The 22,379-nt window shown below is 43.8% G+C and overlaps 4 protein-coding genes across 4 annotated transcripts in view; 3 read left to right on the top strand and 1 right to left on the bottom strand.

The window, feature by feature from the left end:
- The window catches only part of LOC122776141 (relaxin-3 receptor 1-like), a 2,025-nt gene extending 1,468 nt beyond the window's left edge, over positions 1–557 (top strand). The window contains exon 1 of the mRNA XM_044036528.1: positions 1–557. This exon is cut by the window's left edge and continues 1,468 nt beyond it. The gene's annotated coding sequence lies outside the window, so the exon portion shown is untranslated.
- A 4,250-nt stretch (positions 558–4,807) lies between these two features.
- LOC122775840 (calmodulin-like protein 4) lies at positions 4,808–8,294 on the top strand. Its single transcript, XM_044036041.1, has 6 exons — positions 4,808–4,840; positions 5,160–5,228; positions 5,314–5,344; positions 6,330–6,470; positions 7,601–7,789; positions 8,197–8,294. The coding sequence occupies exons 1-6, from the start codon at positions 4,808–4,810 to the stop codon at positions 8,292–8,294; spliced, it is 561 nt and encodes a 186-aa protein (XP_043891976.1).
- A 1,592-nt stretch (positions 8,295–9,886) lies between these two features.
- LOC122776316 (ceroid-lipofuscinosis neuronal protein 6 homolog) lies at positions 9,887–12,536 on the bottom strand. Its single transcript, XM_044036783.1, has 5 exons — positions 12,256–12,536; positions 12,129–12,184; positions 11,409–11,534; positions 10,235–10,363; positions 9,887–10,160 (listed from the first exon to the last, which is right to left on the bottom strand). Exons 1-5 carry the CDS (start codon positions 12,442–12,444, stop codon positions 10,001–10,003), a joined length of 660 nt encoding a protein of 219 aa, XP_043892718.1. The 5' UTR covers positions 12,445–12,536; the 3' UTR covers positions 9,887–10,000.
- Positions 12,537–15,993: 3,457 nt separating this feature from the next.
- On the top strand, positions 15,994–21,915 carry fem1b (fem-1 homolog b). The gene is made up of 2 exons (XM_044036502.1): positions 15,994–16,741; positions 18,901–21,915. The coding sequence occupies exons 1-2, from the start codon at positions 16,494–16,496 to the stop codon at positions 20,534–20,536; spliced, it is 1,884 nt and encodes a 627-aa protein (XP_043892437.1). The 5' UTR covers positions 15,994–16,493; the 3' UTR covers positions 20,537–21,915.
- Positions 21,916–22,379: the final 464 nt, after the last annotated feature.

The following is a 22,379-nucleotide window of genomic DNA, read 5'->3' as shown; positions in this document are numbered from 1 at the left end:
GGAGAGGGGGGGGACATGCGCACAGTCGCGCGTAAACTGCGCGCCATGCAGGGCACGATGCGTAAAAACCGCTGTAGTTTGTTTGTTTGTTTGTTTGTTTGTGTAAAGATGAAGGATTATTTGCCTGCTTTTTTGTTGTTTTCTCGATATAAATGGATGTCATGTGTTCAGCCCGGTCTCGGTTCTCCTCCTGCTGCTCCTCCTGCTCCTCCTGCTGCTCCTGCTGCTGCTCCTGCTGCTGCTTTAAACGTCATCTGTGCAGTGTTGTTGACGTTTGCTGTGGCTGAAGTGTAAACATGTACAAGCTTTGAGTCCGTGAATGTAAAAAAAAAGAGAAGAACATCAATGTCAGCAGAATAAACGAGTTCCAGTGAGAGTGGGCGTGTCCAGCTGTCAGGTCCATAAGTGTGTGTGTGTAAATGTTTAGCTCTGTGTGACAGGTGAGCTCTTACAGAGTGCTGTTTATGTCTCACTTCTGCAGACATCACACATGTTTAAACTTTTCAATTTACAACTGTCTGGGTTTTTTGTTTTTTTTTTGCCCCCTAAAAAAACACGCCCTCATGTGTTTTTAAAATAAAAAATAAACTGCTTTTATCTCACTGTGAAACAGACTTTTCCAACAGGAAACTGAGGTTTGTAAACCACTCACTCTCCTGCACCAAAGTCCACAGATAAAATCAGTGATTTTAACATCACACACACACACACGATGTTGATCCACTGCTGCCTCCATCACTAAGTTCTAATGTCTGATTTTGTAAATTTTAAGTCTTTCATTCAGATGGACCTCAGTGACACAGAGTGACCACATGAGGCAGCAGAGGACCAACAGCTCCTGTGTTCCTGTGAGCTGGAATCACTGATTTTTTCTATGGGCTTTGGTGTGAGAGAGTGAGTGTTTTACAAACTTCAGTTTCCTGTCTAACAGTGCAAGCACACACACACACACGCGCACACACACACACACATGCACACACACGCCGCACACGCACACACGCACACACACACACACACGCACACACACGCACACACACGCACACACACATGCACACACACGCGCACACACACACACGCGACGCACACACACACGCACGCGCACGCACGCAAACACACACACACACGTGAATTCCTCTGCTGTCTCAACACTGCCCCCTGAAGGATTAACTCTGCATCGTCCACTTCTCCTTAGTTTTTATGGACTTGGTCCAGACTTAATTCATCTTTTTGAGTCCTTAATATACAATTTGAATCATTAGAAAGTCTTTTTAAATCTTTATTTGTCATTTTGAATCACACTGCGAGTCTCTGGAGTCTTTTCAATGTTATATTAGTGTTTTTGAGTTGGTTTTGACTAATTATTGCAGACTTTTTGGCCTTTTTGAGTCATACTCAGAATCTCTTGTGTCTTTATTGTACAAACTTTAAACTTTATTTTGAGTCATAAATTGGTTTTCTGAGTCACTGTCAAAGTATTTTTTGTTTTTTATTGGATTTCTCTTTTTTTGGACCTTTGAATCTTTTTGAATCTTTATTGCTGCGTTATTGCTGTCTTTATTTCAGTCTTTGTTGGGTCATTAACAGACTTGACTTTAATATAAACACTTCTTTAAGTATTGTTATGAGTCATCATGTGTCTTTTTGCGTCTTATGCTTCACTGGTGTCTTCACAACAGCAGCATAATAAACCAGTGAGTGACATCGTGTGGGTGGAGCTCACATGTCGGACCATTGTAGTCTCATAAAAATAAAACAAAGTAAGTCGTATACAGGGTGAATCCACGTTCTTCTGCAAACACAGTGACTTCACAGTGAGACCAGTTCAGCGCAGACAGACAGGACGACGCCCAGGATGAGCTGTGTTTGTTGGTGATGGTGAGCCTGATAATCGGTGTTTGTGAGGGCAAAGGCAACACAGCAGCGACGCCCTGAAGTGACTGACTGACAACAACCAAAGCAGCAGCTGGAAGACGGCGACGACGTGGCTGATCCTCCAGGCCGGAGCTTCATCATCTGTGCATCCATCATCATCAGCAGCAGCAGCAGAAGAAGAAGAACGTGTTCACTGACTTTATCTCACTGTGAGACAGAGTTTTGTCATTCTAAAAGTCATTCTCACTCACTCTCCCACACCAAAGCCCACAGAGAAACTCACAGGAGCTGTTGATCCACTGCTGCCTGCATCACTCAGTTCAAATGTGTTGTTTTGTCACTTCTGTGTTTAAAATCCTTTGTTCAGATTGACGTCAGTGACACAAAGTGACCACACGAGGCAGCAGAGGACCAGCAGCTCCTGTGTCCTCGCGAGCTAAAATCACTGACTTTCTCTCTGGAGTGTCGTGTGGGAGAGTGAACTTTTAAACCCTTCCATAAATCCACTCTTCCACTCAGTGAGAACAGACAGAGATGTCAGCGTTAATCATCGCAGGACATTTCAGAGTTCTGAGAAGCTGAGTGAAAACCTCGGGGCTGATGGGTTTTTCCACGCTTGAAGCTCAGCTAACAGGAGATGACAGCGACTGCTTCACTGTGAGATCGTGTTTGCAAACCAGTTTTACTTTACCTGTTTATAGTTACTTTACCTGTTTCTAGTTACTTTATCTGTTTATAGTTACTTTACCTGTTTATAGTTACTTTACCTGTTTATAGTTTCTTCACCTGTTTATAGTTACTTTACCTGTTTATAGTTACTTTACCTGTTTATAGTTACTTTACCTGCTTATGTTACATTACCGCTTATGTTACATTACCTGTTTATAGTTACATTACCTGCTTATGTTACATTAGGTTTATAGTTACTTTACCTGCTTATGTTACATTACCTGCTTATGTTACATTACCTGTTTATAGTTACATTACCTGCTTATGTTACATTACCTGTTTATAGTTACTTTACCTGTTTATAGTTACTTTACCTGCTTATGTTACATTACCTGCTTATGTTACATTACCTGTTTATAGTTACTTTACCTGTTTATAGTTACATTACCTGCTTATGTTACATTACCTGCTTATAGTTACTTTACCTGTTTATAGTTACTTTTACCTGTTTATAGTTACTTTACCTGTTTATAGTTACTTTGCTTATGTTACATTACCTGTTATAGTTACTTACATTTATAGCTTTGACATTATATACAGAGATCACCATAGTTACTGTGTTACTGTGGCGTCAGGGAAAAATGCCCCAATCTTTGTTTAAAAATAACATAAATTCTACTCTTTCCGTGTGTGTGAAGGTTTCTGCCCACAGTCCAGAGACACACAGACACACAGACACAAGGCGTGAGTGTGACAGTGGTCGCTCGTCTGTCAGGCTCTGTCTGTATGTTTATAATCCAGCTATGGCCATAGTCTGACTAAGATAAGGCAACTGGACAACCTGCAGAGTCTGAGTGCACATGCGAAGGAGGAAAGGGGTAGGCAGGTAAGAAGGAAGGAAGGAAGGAACAAAGGAAGGTTGTTATGTAGGAGGGAAGGGGGGGAAGAAGGAAGCGACATTGTCAGGTAGGACAGAGGAAGGGAATTATGTAGGTAGGTAGGTAGGTAGAAACTTGAAAGTTAAGACTTGAGGCTTGAAGGTTAAGACTTAAGACTTGAAGGTAAATGCTTGAGACGTGAAGGTTAATGCTTAAGACGTGAAGGTTAATGCTTAAGACGTGAAGGTTTAGACTTGAGACTTGAAGGTTAAGACTTGAGACTTGAAGGTTAAGACTTGAGACTTGAAGGTTAAGATTCGAGACTTGAAGGTTAAGACTTGAGACTTGAAGGTTAATGCTTGAGACGTGAAGGTTGAGACTTGAAGGTTAAGACTCGAGACTTGTAGGTTAAGACTTGACTTGAGACTTTAAGACTTGAAGACTTGAGACTTGAAGGTTAAGACTGAGACTTGTAGGTTAAGACTTGAGACTTGAAGGTTAAGACTCGAGACTTGTAGGTTAAGACTTGAGACTTGAAGGTTAAGACTTGAGACTTGAAGGTTAAGACTTGCTTGAGAGGTTAAGACTTGAGACTTGTTAAGGCCTTGAGACTTGAAGGTTAAGACTTGAGACTTGAAGGTTAAGACTTGAGACTTGAAGGTTAAGACTTGAGACTTGAAGGTTAAGACTTGAGACTTGAAGGTTAAGACTTGAGACTTGAAGGTTAATGCTTGAGACTTGAAGGTTAAGACTTGTCATGATATTCTTTCTGTCATCTCATTCACCTCAGATCACCAGCCCCTCCTTCTCCTCACTCACGTACCAGCCACTCCCTCCTCATCAGCTCAACTCCACTCACCTGTTCACAGCAGCTGCCCCTGATCACTAATCAGCCCACTATATATACTCCTCTCCACCATGCAGTCACTGCTAGATTGTTGTTGACCCTGCCTGTCCACAACCTGTCTGCTCTGTTTCTATTCTGGTGGTCAACCCAGCCTTCCGCCCCTGACTACGGATTATGTCTTCAGTCTGATTGCTGTGACGGAACAGCACAGCCTCAGGTCCATTTCCTGCTATTTCCTCAGAGTCTGTTTGCTGCTTCAGCCACAGGGATCACCAGCTGCACCCCATGAAGCAAGTTTGTGCAATCGTGCTGTCTTTGAACTGTCCATTGAAAATGTCAAGAATAAAAGTCATTACCGACTGTCTGTCTGCCTACGTGTGCTGAATTTGGGTCCTACCTTGACCCCTTACAAGACTTGAAGGTTAAGATTTGAGAAACACAACAGATCACACAATAAACAAACATGAGGAGAGAAAATAACTCTCTGACAGACTCAAAGATGTGTGGCCATCTGCCAAGACAGGTTGTGGTGAAAGGAAAAATGTATCGCACGTCTGGAGAGAACTGGAACTCGGTCCGGGGCACTGGTGCTACACGTACCACACTTTTGGTGTATTTCCACCAGCTCTACTCACCTCACCTAGGCCACAGCACAGTTTAAGTAACGTTTCCACTAGCATGGTGCTGCTGCTGCTCTGGCCAGATTCCAAAAGTGTGTGGAGTAGGTACAAAAACATGGAGTGTTAATGTGTCTTTACAGTTTGTTCGCACACACACACACACACACACACACACACACACACACACACACACTGTCCGTCCCTCGACATGGAGACATCCTGCTCCTCCGTCCATTTCCATCTCGGTCCTCATCTTACATCCGCCTGGATCAGGTTCCTGAGCGGAGGACGAGCCTGCAGATCTCACACCTGCCAACAACTCACTCACTCGCAGCCACAATGGTGAGACCATTTCAATTTTTTGGGTTTCATACTGTCATCCAGATTTCACTGCCTCACTCGTGGTGTTCCCTCTGTTCTGTCACAGGCCAAGTTCCTGACCCAGGATCAGATTAATGGTAAGACTCATTCATGATCACAGCTCAGTTACTGGAGTTTTTCTGTGTGTGAACACCTTCAATACGCTCATGTTTCTGTGTTTTTCATGCGTCAACCTCCAGGACTCACTCACTCACTCGTGTGATTAAACTCAGACGTTCATTGTTTGATGAGAAACTGTGGCTTTTTCTGCGGCTCAGCTGCTTTGAACATTTCACATTTTTCTCTTCCTCTAAGTGTCTAAAAATAAGTTTAAAAGAATAGACGTCAAACACAACTTTGAATAGATGGTTTTAGTTTTTGGGTTTGGTTTATTTCTTTGCACAAATAAACATAAAAAATATAATAAAAAAAAGAAACTACCAGACTTTTTGCTTGGATAGAATATAACACGCTTTTCCACCACGCAGTCCCGGCACGTTTCTTTTTTCTTTTTTCTAATCCCAGATTATATTTATAATCCCAAATTATATTTATAATCCCAAATTATATTTATAATCCCCAAATCTATTTATACTACCAAAATCTACGTACAATCCCAAAATTTACTAATAATCCCAAAATCTATTTATAGGCTGTAATATTACTTAAAATGAGTAAAATTTAATCCTAAACTGCTGATGGTAAATCACTCACTCTCCCACACCAAAGTCCATAGAGAAAATCAGTGATTTTAACATCACACACACACACACACACACACACACAGGAGTTGTTGTTCCATCACTGAGTTCAAATTCGGGTTTGAAATCCTTTGTTCAGATTGACTTCAGTGACACAAAGTGACCACACGAGGCAGCAGAGGACCAGCAGCTCCTGTGTCCCTGTGAGCTAAAATCACCACTGATTTTCTCTGTGGACTTTGGTGTGGGAGAGTGAGTGGTTTACAAACTTCATGTTTCCTGCTGGAAAAGTTTGTTTCACAGTGAGATGAAGCAGTAAGGCAACAATGCCAGCCACTGCACCACCGTGTAGCCCCTGCTCTTGTGTGTGTCGTTGCTGCAGAGTTTAAAGAGTGTTTCTCTCTCTACGACCGACAACGTAAAGGGAAGATCGGAGCCCAGGAGCTGATCACTGTGATGCGCTGCCTCGGCTCAAGCCCCACCCCCTCTGAGGTCCAGCGCCACCTGCTGAGCCACAGCATAGGTACGCGTGCTCACCTTTATTACCACAGAAGAAGAATGTTTTGTGTTTTTTTTTCTTCAGCAGACGCATCACTGATTCACTAATTCACTGATTCATCGACCAGCAAACAAACACCGGTTTACAGAAACCTAATTAAAAGTGTTTTAACGTTAATAAATGCACACGTTACCGCCATCTAGAGGCTCAGTGTCTTAAGCAGCGTCTCTGAGTCTCAGTGTCTCAGTGTCTCTGAGTCTCTGAGTCTCTGAGTCTCAGCGTCTCAGTGTCTCAGTGTCTCTGAGTCTGTGTCTCAGCGTCTCTGAGTCTCAGTGTCTCAGTGTCTCTGAGTCTGAGTCTGTGTCTCAAGAGTCTCAGTGTCTCAGTGTCTCAAGTCTGTCTCCTCTGAGTCTGTGTCTCAGCGCCTCAGTGTCTCAGTGTCTCAGCGTCTCTGAGTTCTGCCTCTGAGTCTCAGTGTCTCAGTGTCTCTGAGTCTCAGTGTCTCAGTGTCTCAGTGTCTCAGTCTCTCAGTGTCTCTGAGTCTGTGTCAGCGAGTCTCAGCTGCCTCTGAGTCTCAGCTCTGCCTCAGCGCCTCCGCGTCTCTGTGTCTCTGTGTCTCAGCGTCTCAGCGTCTCAGTGTCTCACGTCCTGAAGGTCTTGATGAAAGTTTCTCTGACCACGTTGATGTTATTCTGCTTTTATTGCCATATATCCGTGCGTGTGCGTGTGTGTGTGTGCGTGTGCGTGTGTGTGTGTGCGTGTCGCTGTCATCTCAGTATAATGCATGTGTGAGTCAGTCTGAAGGATCTCTGTAATTAAGTGCGTCACAGTTTGTTTAATGTGTGTAAACTGTCTCTGGTTTATCTCACAGAGTTGCTCTTTACATTCCGCTTTATTGCTTTTGCTGTTTGAACAACTTATTTCATATTCACCGTGTGATATTACAGCTCCCTCCCCTCTCCCTCCCCCCCACCTCCCCACCTCTCTAAGTCGTCCACCTGCACTGACCTCATTTCTGCTACAGAGACCCATAAAGTTGTGTCTTATCTGTTTCTCTCAAATTACACACGACTGTATTGGCCCAATGAAAGGTCAAATGTCTCTGTCTCTGTCGCTCTCTCTCTGTCTCTGTCTCTGTCTCGCTGTCTTCACAGATCGCAGCGGAGAGCTGGACTTTTCCACTTTCCTGACTATCATGCACCGGCAGCTCCAGCAGGAGGCGCCAGAGGAGGAGATCCTGGAGGCTCTGAGGATGGCCGACAAGGAGCAGAAAGGCTTCGTCCGAGCGTCCGAGCTGCGAGCGACGCTCACCGGCCACGGAGAGAAGCTGACCCACAAGGAAGGTGAGGAACGATTTTAATCTCATTCAATCTGATTCAATCCGGCGTTAAATCCTTTACAGTTAATCAGTTTACAACTTAAAGGGATTTCTTCACGTTTTTACTTTAACTCAAAGGATCTTAAAATCACGTCCACGTCTTTATCTCACTGTCACACAGACTTTTCCAACAGGAAACTGAAGTTTTATAATCCACTCACTCTCTCACACCAAACCTCGTGTGGTCACTTTGTGTCACTGAAGTCAGTTAGCGATGGAGGCAGCGGTGGATCAACCACTCCTGCGTGCTGTGATGTAAAATGACTGATTGTCTCGATGGAGTCTGGTGTGGGAGAGTAAACGAGTGGTTTATAAAACTTTCACTTTCCTGACTTTATGGACTTTGATTGACAGCCGTGTGTCTGTTTTCAGTGGACGAGCTGCTGAAGGAGGCGGGCGTCGGGGCGGACGGCCGCGTCCACTGTGAGCAGTTTGCTAAAGCAGTGACGCACTCGTCTGTGAAGCGCTGACATCATCGCTGACATCATCGCTGACATCATCGCTGACATCATGGCCGACATCATCGCTGACATCATCGCTGACATCATCGCTGACATCATCGCATCGACATCATCATGCTGACATCATCGCTGACATCATGTCATCGCTGACATCATCGCGATACATCATGCGACATCATCGCGACATCATGGCGCGACATCATCGCTGACATCATCGCTGACATCATGACATCATCGCGACATCATGCTGACATCACATCATGCTGACATCATCGCTCATGACATCATCGCTGACATCATCGACATCACATCGCTGACATCATGGCTCATCGCTGATCATCATCGCTGACATCATCGGCCGCTGACATCATGGCATGATTCATCATCGCTGACATCACGCGACATCATCGCTGACATCATCGCTGACATCATGATATCATCGCTGACATCATCGCGGACATCATCACATCGGTCATCGCTGACATCATGGCCGACATCATCGCTCATCATCGCTGACATCATCGCATGATCATCACATCATCGCTGACATCATACATCATCGCTGACATCATGGCTGACATCATCGCTGACATCATGGCTGACATCATCGCTGACATCATCGCTGACATCATGGCTGACATCATCGCTGACATCATCGCTGACATCATCGCTGACATCATCGCTGACATCATCGCTGACATCATCGCTGACATCATGGCCGAGGCGACACAGAGCTGTTCATCACCATGTTTTTATGATGTGTAATGAAACACGTTCTCTGTTCTGTTGGCTCAGTTTTTTGATTTGAGACTCTACTGATTAAAATCTGTGTCACTTTATGTCTATAATATTAAAACATCTTCACTGCTTTATTTCACTGTGAGACAGACTTTTCCAACAGGAAACTGAAGTGTGTAAACCGCTCACTCTCCCACACCAAAGTCCATAGAGAAAACCAGTGATTTTAACATCACACACACAGGAGCTGTTGATCCACTGCTGCCTCCATTACTAAGTTCAAATGTCTTATTTTGTCACTTCAGTGACACATAGTGACCACACGAGGCAGCAGAGGACCAGCAGCTCCTGTGTCCCCGCAGAGTGGTTTACAAACAAAGACGTGAATATATTCATGCAGATATCTGTTTTGTTTGTAAAACAATCTAAATAACGTTGCGTTCCATTTGCAGAACTCTGGATATCTCACGTACAAACACAGCCACGTTTATCAGTCATGTCACTTTTTGTCGAGCACATAGACATGTTGCTAACACACATGTTGCTAACACTTGTTCAACTGCGTACAGGTTGCTAAAGACTATCAAGGCTAGCCAAGGGTCCATGCTCCGCGATTGGTCAAAATTCCGAGGGTTGCCATAGCCACGCCCCTTTTGAATCTGTGAGACCTTTTGGAAACGGTTCATCTCAAACGTGTCTAATACAAATCGAGACACTTTTTTTATGTCGTTACAATTAATGAACGAAGTTTGTTCATTTTCGAGAATGTGCAAATCGCCAAGATTCAATTCAAAATGGCTGACTTCCGGTTGGTTGTTGTTTCCATCAAGTTTTGTGAAATTTGGAAATTTGCAACTTAGTTTTGGCTTTGTCCTACCGGGTTTCACCTACGGGGGCGCTACTGAGCCATTTTGCAGCACTTTTATTTATTCCCTGTACTTCATGAAATTTTTCAAGCCAAGTTTCATCACCAACGTTTAGTTGGGGTTTAATGCGGGTTTGACCTGGTGGAGGTGCAGGGTGAAGACCACTCGAGGCTGAGGGACATAGATGAGTCCAGGGTGTCTCTTCCTCAAGGCCGGGTCGTCCCACAGACATGTCACCCACACCACCAGCAGCAAGAGGGCGCCAGAGAAGCTGTGGAACCAGAGAAACATCAGAGCCTCTGTTTGTTTGTTGAAATATTAATGTGAGCGGAACCAAAGCTTCACCTGCAGAGCATGAAGACGCCGTTCACGTCGGGCACAAAGCCCCGCCTCCTCTGGTGCATCACCGTGGCTGTCATTGCAAAGCAGGTGAAGATGAAGATGATGAAGGTCTGTCCCTCAGTGATCAGGTACCTGTTTTGGTCCATGAAAGGTTTGTTAAACTGTGGAAACCATGACGTCCTCAAACGTCTTTGTTTTTGTTCACAAACTAAAATGATTTATTTGTTTTAAGAAACCAGATAATCTGAAAAATCACAGGAACTTATTAAATCATCGGTTGATTTTTCTCATTTACACTTAATTCATTCAACACAGTATTTATATATACATATGTATACTTTTATATGTATATAAATGTGCATGTACAGTATGTGTGTGCATTCATATATTTGGGTATATGTATATATACACACATATATACATACAGTATGTGTGTATATATACTGTATACTTATACCTACATATGTATACATATACACACATTTATATACAGTACATGTGTGTATATGTACACACATATAAGTGCATACATATGTATATATGTGTACAAAAAATGTATTTTGACAGTGAATAAAGCTTTCAAACAAGGTGGCTTATTAAACAAAGACACAAACTAATGAATGAATGAATGAATGAATGAATGAATGAGAACAGAAGAAAGAGTGGCTTTGACTTAAAAGTCCAGAAACACGAGGTCGTCACTGTTCTCCTCACACTGATCTAATTAGTCACGAGCAAAACACCTGAGAACTCACGCGCACACGCACACGCACACGCACACACATGCACACACACCTAACCCTCAGTGATGACTGTTCATCAGTTCATCAGGGGGAAAAAATGGCGTCATATCATTTTAATCTCATATTGCAGTGACCCCCAGGTCACATTCATTTTAGTGTGATTTGATTTAATTCTATTTTATTTATTTTGTTTCATTCATCCATTCATTCATTTGCCCTTGTTCTTATAAATGTTGAGTTTATTCTATATTCTACTTTTTAATTTTTCACTTTATCACCTACTGTGTCCTTATATGACTTTTTATAACTCTTTCTGTCTTTTGTGATTGAATAATTGATCCATCAGTTGAATCAAATCATGGCGAGTTTGTGTGTGTCACACATCATCATCATCATCATCATCATCAACAGCAACAGCAGTAACATAGTCTGACCAGCAGTAGGCGGCGTTGGGAGTGAGTAGCATCCAGGCAGCAGGGGGCAGCAGCCTCTGCTCATGTGTCCTGTGACAGAAAGAACCACTGAAGAAGAGCAACAGGACGAGGAAGAGAGGGACAGACCTGGAAAACAGTATAAAAGAGTATAAAGTATATTTATAAAGTATTAAAGTACACAAATATAAACATACATTACATTTCTGCCAATAAATCACACACTTAAAGCAGTGAGTGTGGAACAGTTAGCAATAGCAGGAAACACTTTAACAGAATGTATTGGACAAATCCCGCCCCCTCCTGTCCCCCACGTGTCAAAGCTTATTTTGTAATGCTAGTTATTAGCAATGCTGCAAAATTTGTATGTAACTTTCTTTCAGGAATGTTCATCCAGTGTGCAAGATTTAGTGACCTCTGATGGAGACACTGGAAACTGTGTAGCGAGTGTTCATTTAGGCTACCGTACCGTTTTGTCATTTGTTTTACTAATTAGCAATGTTACAAAATGTAGTCAGTTTGTCCATTTAGGCTTCTGTAGAAACATGGCGGCACAAGACAACACCAACCATAAAATGAAGTAAATATCAAAGTCAACACTTCGTTCCACCCCTTTTTCTAACAGCCCTCTGGTCTAAGCTCCACCCCCCCAAGTCATTTTTCTATGACTTGCTAACTCCTTTCTCCAGCTTGTCGTAAAAAGGTGAAGACGTCCTATCTTACCACATCACATGACCGAGCGCGTCGTCGTAGTGAAACAGAAGCTCGAAGGCGTCGACCTGCGAAAACAGAAACGACTCGTCACTTTTTTCTTTCGCGTTTCCTCAAATTCATCAAATCCAGAACCGACCAGAGACGACGGCCCGAGCTCCGTCATGATCGGGTTCTCCCTGACAGACAGCGGCAGCTGGTAGCCAACCAGCAGGAGGCGACGGGTGACGGAGTCGGCCACCAGGTGGAAGCTGGTGCCTATGGCGACTGCAACGACACCGAGGCGGACGACCACTGGGGGCAGCGTCCTGGGGCTGCACTCCAGCATCTGCGACAAAAAAAGCAGATGTTTTGACCACGAACTGAAAAGAGAAACGAAACGGGAATCATCATGTGAACGTGTGTGAATGTGTGTGTGAACGTGTGAACGTGTGTGAACATGTGTGAACGTGTAGACGTGTGAATGTGTGTGAACGTGTGTGAACGCAGGTGTGAACGTGTGAACGTGTGACGTGAACGTGGTGTGAACGTGTGTGAACGTGTGGAACGTGTAGACGTGTGTGAATGTGTGTGAACGTGTGTGAACGTGTGAGCGTGTGTGAACGTGTGTGAACGTGTGTGACTGAACGTGTGTGTGGTTTACTCTGAGGAGAACAAACGGGAGCGTGACGTTGTAGAGAAGCTGGAGATAATCTGCTAACCCAGGACGGTTCAGAGGACAGATGTCCCCTGTGACTGAACGTGTGTGTGGTTTACTCTGAGGAGAACAAACGGGAGCGTGACGTTGTAGAGAAGCTGGAGATAATCTGCTAACCCAGGACGGTTCAGAGGACAGATGTCCCCTGAGAGGACGAGCTGCAAACAGAGGACACTGATGAGTCGATCACTGTGTAATATGATGGACAACAGAGACGATACATTTAGGTGATAACTTGTAAATAAAGTTTTCCAGTTATCCAGTTATTATCCTGTTACCATGACGACAGTCCGGGCCACATCCAGGACCCAGCTGTGGACGGTGAAGCGGAGCCAGAGATCCAGGTGGAAACGAGGAGAAGAGCTGCAAGACACAGTGAGACACACTGAGACACAGTGAGACACATATACACACACACACACACACACGTCATGTAGGTGAAGTATGAAAGACAGAGGAGTCATGTGACCAGATGGATAACGATGAGAGTTGTAAAGGAGTCAGAAACAGGAACTTGAGCTGGGATGTTATCATCTCTGCGGCTTAATTACATCTCAGTTCATTACAGGCAGGAACTCATTATGAAAAATTCACTCGACAAACCTGCGCATGAAAGCTGGAGTTTGCAGAGCTGAGCTCTGATTCTTCCTGGAGGACATTTGCATCTGTGATGGTAGATTAAATCCGCCTCAGTCGCCTCAGTCGCCGTCGCTTCCTCACAACTGGACTGTAACGGATCCGTGAAAGTACTGAGGGCTGAAGCTTCAGGTTTATCTTCCAGCAGATAATCCTGTAATATGTATAAACATAATCCCCCTCTGTGTTTTATGACTGGTTTGAGCTTCTGCTCAGTTTCACAGAATAACATGTTTTCATTTTCCTCAAAGGAAACTGGGTCATAGGAGAGAGAGAGATGAAAACATGGCTGCCAGCACGGGGACACACTCACAGAACAACATTTGTGTTAAGAACACGTTCACACGTTCACACGTTCACACGTCACACAGACTTTTACAACTGGAAATCAAAGTTTGGAAACCACTCACTCTGCCACACCAAAGTCCACAGAAGTGAGCTGCTGGTCCACTGCTGCCTCGTGTGGTCACTTTGTGTCACTGAAGTCGATCTGAATGAAGGATATCACAGAATAGCACGTCAACTTCTTAACTGAGGCAACAGTGAATCATCAGCTCCTGTGTGCTGTGACGTAAACTCACTGACTTTGGTGCAGGGAGAGTGAGCAGTTTGTGTGCGTGCTGCTGTGCAGGCTGTGGCCACATGGAGGCGTCTGATCTGGTGGATTCTTTAAATCATTGACACACATTCAGGGAACTCGACTTTGGAACGAGCTGCCTGAGGAGATAAGGTCGGCAGAATCAGTGACTTTACTTTAAAAAACCCATTTTTATGGACCTGCTTTGAAAGTGATGTCGACATCCAGTCTTTTATTTGTTTTAGGTTTTATTTTCATGTTTGTACACATTCCTTTTTTATTGGTACTGACGTTTTAACAACGTAAACTCTCTTTTTTGTCTTTCTTTGTATCTGTGTTCTGCCACCTGAGCCTCCGCTGTCTGTCACGCTGCAGTTTCAGTAAAGGTGTATTTTTTCTTTAAATGTGCTGGACTTTTTAGTTTAGTTTTACACCTTTTTGACTTCCATGAACTTGTAGATGATTCAGATTCCAGGTTCAAGGTCCAACAATGACTCAAACATCTTGGAGCAGACAAAATAACTCCTCACATAACATGAGTTAGATGAGGATTAGTATGAGGATCCTCTGAGATTTATCGTTAATCGTTTTGTTTTCGTTGAGTTAGCACAGACATGTGTAGCCGCGCAGCTCCAATGGGCAGCGTCAGTCTGTTAGTGATGTGTCGTTCGTGAACGATTTGTTCAATATGAACTAATCTTTTATATGACTCTGGAATAATGAGTCGTCTCAGTGAGCGATTTGTTCATTTTCATGCAGTACCTTCCTTCGCCACATGATGGCAGCTCAGTCAGCAGGACAGGAAACAGAAATGATTAGTTCATGACTCACTTCTCAGGTCATGTGACAGCTACCAAGTCACAGTGGTGCTGTTTAAGAACAATGGCAGGGAGGACACAGGACACAGGACACAGGTCACTTTATTGTGGTGTGTATTTGCTTTCCTAGGGTTTCATATGGTTTGAATTGCTTGTGGCATTTTGTTTATTATACTTTGTCAGCTGAAGCAAATCATGTTACCTTCAGTGTTAAGTGTTTTAGAACCGCTGCCCACAAGAGGGCGACAGCGCCACCCGCTGTAAAAATGAACGAAATGACTCAAAAAACAATTTGTTAATTTACTGTCTGAGAGTAAAAGATCCGAGTCAGTAAAAAGAGTCGAACTTCCCATCACTACAGTCTGTGAGGCGTAGTATTCTTTTCCAAGGTTTTTAACCTACACACACACACACACAGAGACTGTAATTGTACAGCTGTATAGGTATGTATGTTCATCAATGTGCACCCCCCTCCCTGTGTATATACAGTATATGTATGTATATATGTATATATACATCTATATATACTGTATATGTATATATAAATATATATATATATATATATATATATATATATACCCTGCCTGCATCTCTCCAGTTAAATAAAGTAAATTAGTTAAGCCTGAGATACCATGACTCCGGTGTGAGTTACTACAATGTTCATCAGTGTGAATATAAAAACGATGAATCAAAATCAGTTCAATGTAAACATTAGTGCTCTTTATTCAGAAAACCCTCATGTCACGTCTACCTTTCAGGATCTGGTTATTATAGACACAGATTCAATGTTAAATATAAATATTTCTATATTTATCATCACAGTAACAGTGTTACACACATTAGTAGCTGTAAACACTCAGCATTAGAAAAATACATACGTTGGTTTGGTGCCTAAACATAAGGAGTAAACGTTTAAAATCATCACTTTAAAAGTTACATAGTTGTTTTTGGTGCCTATTTGTTTCCCACATATATTAATGTGTGTGTGTGAATGGGTGAATAAGAGGCATTAACTTAAAGGCGCTTAATGAAGCTAAGTCCATTCCCTGACGTCACGCAGCAACGGAGCGACCTGCTCAATGAGGCGTCTACGTAAATATGTCTATGGATGTGAGGATTCAGATTCCGGAAGTTTAGTTCTGAACGCTTCCGGTCGGAGGTGTTTTCAAGTCGCACAATTACTTCCGGTAACTTGTTAGCTAACAGAAGGTGAAAGTGCTGGTGTTTCTTTCTTCTTCGACTCTTTCGTCTTGTTTTGGGGTTTTTTGGAGGCGGAAACATCGACAGAGAACGACTCGGTAACGCGAGAAACGATGTTTCACTTTAAGTCTTACACAAAAAGCTGAAAAGTGTCATTTTCAATGAGCGGCTCGCTCACGTTGACAAGCTAAGCTAACCGGCTAGCACGCTCAGCTGACGCCTGGTGCCTGGGACGGAGGCACAGAACCCGGACTCTTGAGTGCAGGAGGTTGAGGCTGAAGCCCCAGCAGACTCCTCGGTGTTTCTCTGTGACGGAGAAGATTCCCGGTTCATGCGAGCTCCAGGCTCAGCTTCGACAGTTTAATGGGAGGCGGGTTGTTTTGGAGGAGCGGACACTGCGGGCGTCAGCTGCAAGCACAGCCGGGGTCCTGGCTCCCTGTCGGGCTCAGATGGAGTCTCTGGCCGGTTACGTGTACAAGGCAGCCAGCGAGGGCCGAGTCCTGACCCTGGCCGCGCTGCTGCTCAACCACTCCGAGGTGGACACCCACTACCTGCTGAGCTACGTGACCCACTTGTCCGGGCAGAAGTCCACCCCGCTCATCATCGCTGCCCGGAACGGACACGACAAAGTGGTCCGGCTGCTGCTGGACCACTACAGAGTGGATACCGAACAGACCGGCACGGTTCGGTTTGATGGGTAAGTCCTCTTATAAGTGAAGTTCGAAATCATGTGACTGTGGCTGAATCCAGTCTTGTATAAAGTACTTTAATGGTGTTTTACTAGGAAAGTACAAGTGTGTGACCAGAACATGTGAGTAAAAGAAGACTAACAGTCTTAAAGTTTGATATTTACCTGGCTCTGCTCGTCTATAAGTGTCCTTGAGCAAAGACAGCCTGTACTTTCTATAGCTCTATATAAATACAGACCATAATACCAACTCTTCTTTCTCTGATTTTATTTCATAGTAACTAGTGAGAAAGTACAGATGTGTGTATTTTGTACTTAAGTACATTTGTACGTTGTTACTTTTATGACAACACTGGCTGAATCTAAAATGTTTTCATTATTTGTCTTGCATTAAAGGCGAATGGGACCCATGTTTAAATCAAGTAGTAATTGAGTATTTACTGCGTAATAAGTTTAAACCCTGAGTAAAGGTTAAAGTAAAGGTTTCTAAACAAAAACAAATAAACTTTTGAATGGAAAAATAAAGTTTAAGTGATTTGGCAACAAAACAAAAATGTATGTAACTTTATTTTGATCGTGTTTATGTACATTCTCTTTATTACAGCATTTGTGACTTTTACACCTGAGGATAATGAGCTGCTACTGGAGGTGTGAATAATTATGCTTTCAGTATCACGTCTTCTTTGTAAAGCTAGTGTATTGTTAACATAAAAAAGATAACACCGATAAGAAATGATCAAGGCTGTAATTTGTTAATTGAACTCCAACCCAAGCTCTTAAGAACACGCATTTTCCTGTCGTCTTATCGCTGTCAACACACATTGTTTTGAGTTTCATTTTGTGATAAATGAGATTTCTGCCTCCAAGCAGGAACTTGATCTGTGACCTCACATTAACATTTAAAAAAAGACGACAGCTGTGTAAGTTCCAGCGAGACTGTTGTTGTGTTGTGGTCCGACTGGGTTTTTGTTTGCGCTTGACTCGGGCGGGGACGGCGAGAGAAACACAAAACAACCCACCGACGCCCACAGACGTCACACCTTTGTTTCTCTGTGTGAACAGATGCAATCAGTGTCATCTGCTGTGTCACATGGTACTGACGCCTCATTATCCCTGATCACAGGCACACGTGCAGTGTTAATGAGATTAATACGAGGGATGTCCCCATACCAAAAACTGGAGTATCTACTGATACTGACATTTGAGACCATTTCTGGTCTATGGTAACGAATGAAGCTGTTAACAACACATTTGTGCTGAGTCATTTCAAAGACGTCATTCGTCAACTGTCACAAATAAACAGCCCAAACATGACTCAGCTAAAATGCCTTTGCTGATTGTTACAGTCTGTGTAAAGTGAATAGTCCATATATATATATAGGGATTGTATCAGATTATATTATATTACATTATATATATATATATATATATATATATATATATATATGTCTGTGTATATACATACATGCATGGGTTTTTTAGGTTTAAAACAAGTTTTCTGCTTTTTCGGAATATTTCCTGGTTTCTTTGCTCCACATAACAACGGAATCATTAAAACATCCTCATTTTCAGGTTTGGTAAACACTGATGACGATTGTTCAACATTTTATGGACCAAACGATTGCTCGATTAATGAGAAAATAACTCGCGCAAATATCCTTCACTTAAAGAATTAAAGCGGGTCTTTTCTGAAATGATAGGTAGTAATCCGTGTGTTTTTAAGATCACGTAAAACAGACCATAGACAGTAAAACAACAAATTATGTCTTATTTTTACAGTTTATGGTCAGAGAAACAAATCATTGTAACATTATATCCACATACATCAGAATATTATCCAGATATTATTCATAAGCCCCGACTTACAGAAACACTGATCTGATTTAAATCATGAATCGTGATGTGTATATATATCGACATTGAGGTGCATTGTGATAAGATTTGGAAAGAAAGTCTTAATATTTAATGAATCTGTAGATTATTTTCTCCATTATTCATTTCCTGCAACAAATGTGGATCCGTGTTTCTCAAGCCTGGAAAAGACGATGTCCTCAAATGTCCTGTTTTCTTTGTCATGTGATCACTGAAGCTCAGGTCAGTTTTTATCCTCCTCACCTCTCTTCCTCTCTCTCTCTCACTCTTCCTCTCTCTCTCTCTCCATTCCGCAGCTACGTCATAGACGGCGCCACAGCTCTGTGGTGCGCAGCCGGAGCAGGACATTTCGAGGTGGTGCGTCTGCTGGTGAGTCACCATGCCAACGTCAACCACACCACCATCACCAACTCCACGCCGCTGCGGGCCGCCTGCTTCGACGGACGCCTGGACATCGTCCGCTACCTGGTGGAACACAGCGCGGACATTAGCATCACTAACAAGTACAACAACACGTGCCTGATGATCGCCGCCTACAAGGGCCACGCTGATGTCGTCAAGTTCCTGCTGGAGCAGGGCGCCAACCCCAACGCCAAGGCGCACTGCGGCGCCACTGCCCTGCACTTTGCGGCTGAGGCGGGACATTTGGAAATCGTAAAAGAGCTGGTGCGCTGCCAGGCGGCCATGGTGGTGAATGGACATGGCATGACGCCGTTGAAGGTGGCGGCAGAGAGCTGCAAGGCTGACGTGGTGGAGCTGCTGCTGCAACACGCCGACTGCGACCCCAGCAGCCACATCGAGGCCCTGGAGCTGCTGGGCGCCTCGTACGCCAACGACCGGGAGAACTACGACATCCAGAAGACGTACCACTACCTGCACATGGCCATGACGGAGCGCTACCGCGATCTGGAAAGCGTCATCGCCAAAGAGTTGTTGCCGCCCATCGAGGCGTACGGTGGGCGCAGCGAGTGCCGGACGCTGCGGGACCTAGAGTCGATCCACGCGGACAGAGACGCTCTGCACATGGAGGGGCTGATGATCAGGGAGCGAATCCTGGGCTCGGACAACATCGACGTGGCCCATCCCATCATCTACCGCGGTGCCGTCTACGCTGACAACATGGAGTTCGATCAGTGCATCAAACTGTGGCTTCACGCTCTGCGCCTGCGGCAGAAAGGAAACCGGAACACGCACAAGGACCTGCTGCGCTTCGCCCAGGTCTTCTCGCAGATGGTGCACCTGAAGGAGCAGGTGACGGCCTCATCCGTGGAGCAGGTGCTGAGCTGCAGCGTTTTGGAGATCCAGCGCAGTATGACGCGGGTGGAGACGGCGACGGAGGCCGAGCTGCCGCAGGCCATGGACAACTACGAGTCCAACGTCTTCACGTTTCTGTACCTGGCCTGCATCTCCACCAAGACCACCTGCAGCGACGAGGAGCGCGCTCGCATCAACAAGCACATCTACGACCTGATCCAGCTGGACCCGCGCTCGCGCGAGGGCTCCTCCCTGCTCCACCTCGCCATCAGCTCCACCACGCCGGTCGACGACTTCCACACCAACGACGTCTGCAGCTTCCCCAGCGCGCAGGTCACCAAACTGCTGCTGGACTGCGGCGCGCAGGTCAACGCCATCGACCACGAGGGCAACACGCCGCTGCACGTCATTGTCCAGTACAACCGGCCCATCAGCGACTTCCTCACGCTGCACGCCATCATCATCAACCTGGTGGAGGCCGGCGCCCACACGGACATGACCAACAAGCAAAAGAAGACTCCGCTGGACAAGAGCACCACAGGCGTGTCGGAGATCCTGCTGAAGACGCAGATGAAGATGAGCCTCAAGTGTCTGGCGGCGCGAGCCGTGCGCCACCACCAGATCACGTATCGCAACCAAATCCCCAAAATCCTGGAGGAGTTTGTGGAGTTCCACTAAAAAACGCGACGTTGTTTTTAAACAGTCTCTTATCGTTTTCTAATGAATCTAAACGGTGCTAAAGACGACGACGACGACGACGACGACGCCACCGCGAGGAATAAAAAAAACTGTTTTGCCATTTTTATAAATTAAAAAAAGTCGGTTGATTTTTTTTTCTCCTATATTTTAAATATTAATGAACTACCAGCTGACGGTCTGTCTGCGACGCCTTATGTTCACGCCGTCACAGACGCCGCGTTGGCGGAGAATTCTCACCTGTGTCATCACGCTACAGTTTTTATTTTTAATATGAAGAAGTAGTTTTCACTGTTCTTTTTGTTTTTTTACAGTGGACAGAATTTGCCTCCTGGACTTTATATTAATCAGGTTTTTACTTAATTATTCTATTTTGAAATCCCGCCGCCTCCCCTCTTTTTTTATATTGAAGAGGATCTTAAAGATGTAGTTCGGGGTTTTTTTTAAGTGTGGTTGCATGAGGTGCTGACACTGAGGTGAGCAAAAAATGATCTGTTATTATAAAATGTATACACCTACTTTTAAGTAAACTTTAGTATTAATGAAGAGATTTGGGAGCAGGGACATGTGCTCAAGGGTCAGGGTCATGGACTATGTCTCAGAAATCACTCTCTATTCACCAAGTTTGCCGTCTTGTCACGCTGTCTGTATGAATGAGGGAGCCCGACAGAGACACAAGGAGAAACTGATTTAAGCACAATGTTCACGTCTTTATCTCACTGTTAAATGAACATTTTTGAAGTTTGTGTCCCTTCGTAAAACCACCGTCTCTCCTGTGGGAGAGTGAGTAGTTTACAAAGTTCAGTTTCCTGTCAGAAAAGTCTGTTCAACAGTGAGATAAAGACGTGAAACATTGTGAATATTTCACAGACATAATTTTACTAGTTACTAGTCGCGTGTGTGTGTGTGTGTGTGTGTGTCAGTACCTCACACAACCGCACTTTAAAAACATATAAACTTTGCCTTTAATTAAAAAAGAAAAGCAGTAGTCGACAGTAATGTTCGAAAATATGCTCACTATATTTAAATGCCACGCTAATGAAAGCATTAATGACGTGTCTGCTCAAACACAAAGATCAGAGCCGTTTTTTTTTTCGTTTATCTAATGACATATAAATCCTCAACCAGTGGAGGGAATGAGAGGGTGATTGTAGACACCACCTCACTCAGATCATGTGATGTTCCAACCACAGCTGTAACATCTCATCTCACGGTTGCTACAGAATGTTGAAATAATGTTTGTATAAATTCTTCCTTCTTATTTGAGGCATAAAAAGTAAAGCATGACTTATTTTTTAATATCAACAAATCTGTAACATACCAGTGGAGGAAAAGTGGGTGAATAAAACCCTGAAACCTGAGGTCTGTCTTTGAATGATTTATTTCTCCCACCAGACAAAATAAATAATAACATAAAATGCTTCAACAGTTAGCCAACATGCATCTCGTCAGCATACGAGCTAACTACATCTAGCCAGCATACGAGCTAACTACATCTAGCCAGCATACGAGCTAACCACATCTAGCCAGCATACGAGCTAACTACATCTAACAGCTATTTTCATATATAATCGGTTAATCTGTCCATTATATTCTTCGATTGTTCCTTTAGTCAGAAAATTCTGACAAATTATCGTTTTTTCTCAAACCTGGAAATTGTGATGTTCGCTTGTTTTGTCCAGAAACCAAAATATTTTTTTCGGTTTGAATGGTTTCTTTGTTATATGGAGCAAAGAAAACCAGAAAATAAGAAGCGAGGAAAATCAGTAACTTAAATTCTTTAAAAAGCACTTAAACCGATTGGTCGATGAATGGAGTCATTGTT

This window comes from Solea senegalensis, linkage group LG10 (assembly GCF_019176455.1).
Source record: "Solea senegalensis isolate Sse05_10M linkage group LG10, IFAPA_SoseM_1, whole genome shotgun sequence".
Taxonomy (NCBI): domain Eukaryota; kingdom Metazoa; phylum Chordata; class Actinopteri; order Pleuronectiformes; family Soleidae; genus Solea; species Solea senegalensis.
This window is presented reverse-complemented; position numbering and strand designations above follow the sequence as displayed.

What these genes read in the sequence shown, in the direction of transcription:
- LOC122776316 (XM_044036783.1), bottom strand. Translation starts at nt 12,444, where the DNA reads ATGCTGGAGTGCAGCCCCAGGACGCTGCCCCCAGTGGTCGTCCGCCTC. An exon ending in CCCAACGCCGCCTACTGCTG is followed by an intron (nt 10,364 to 11,408) that starts GTCAGACTATGT and finishes GGACCAAAACAG; the next exon opens with GTACCTGATCACTGAGGGAC. An exon ending in GGCGTCTTCATGCTCTGCAG is followed by an intron (nt 10,161 to 10,234) that starts GTGAAGCTTTGG and finishes CTGGTTCCACAG; the next exon opens with CTTCTCTGGCGCCCTCTTGC.
- fem1b (XM_044036502.1), top strand. Translation starts at nt 16,494, where the DNA reads ATGGAGTCTCTGGCCGGTTACGTGTACAAGGCAGCCAGCGAGGGCCGA. An exon ending in GGCACGGTTCGGTTTGATGG is followed by an intron (nt 16,742 to 18,900) that starts GTAAGTCCTCTT and finishes TCCATTCCGCAG; the next exon opens with CTACGTCATAGACGGCGCCA.
- LOC122775840 (XM_044036041.1), top strand. Translation starts at nt 4,808, where the DNA reads ATGTATCGCACGTCTGGAGAGAACTGGAACTCG. An exon ending in ACTCACTCGCAGCCACAATG is followed by an intron (nt 5,229 to 5,313) that starts GTGAGACCATTT and finishes GTTCTGTCACAG; the next exon opens with GCCAAGTTCCTGACCCAGGA. An exon ending in GACCCAGGATCAGATTAATG is followed by an intron (nt 5,345 to 6,329) that starts GTAAGACTCATT and finishes TCGTTGCTGCAG; the next exon opens with AGTTTAAAGAGTGTTTCTCT.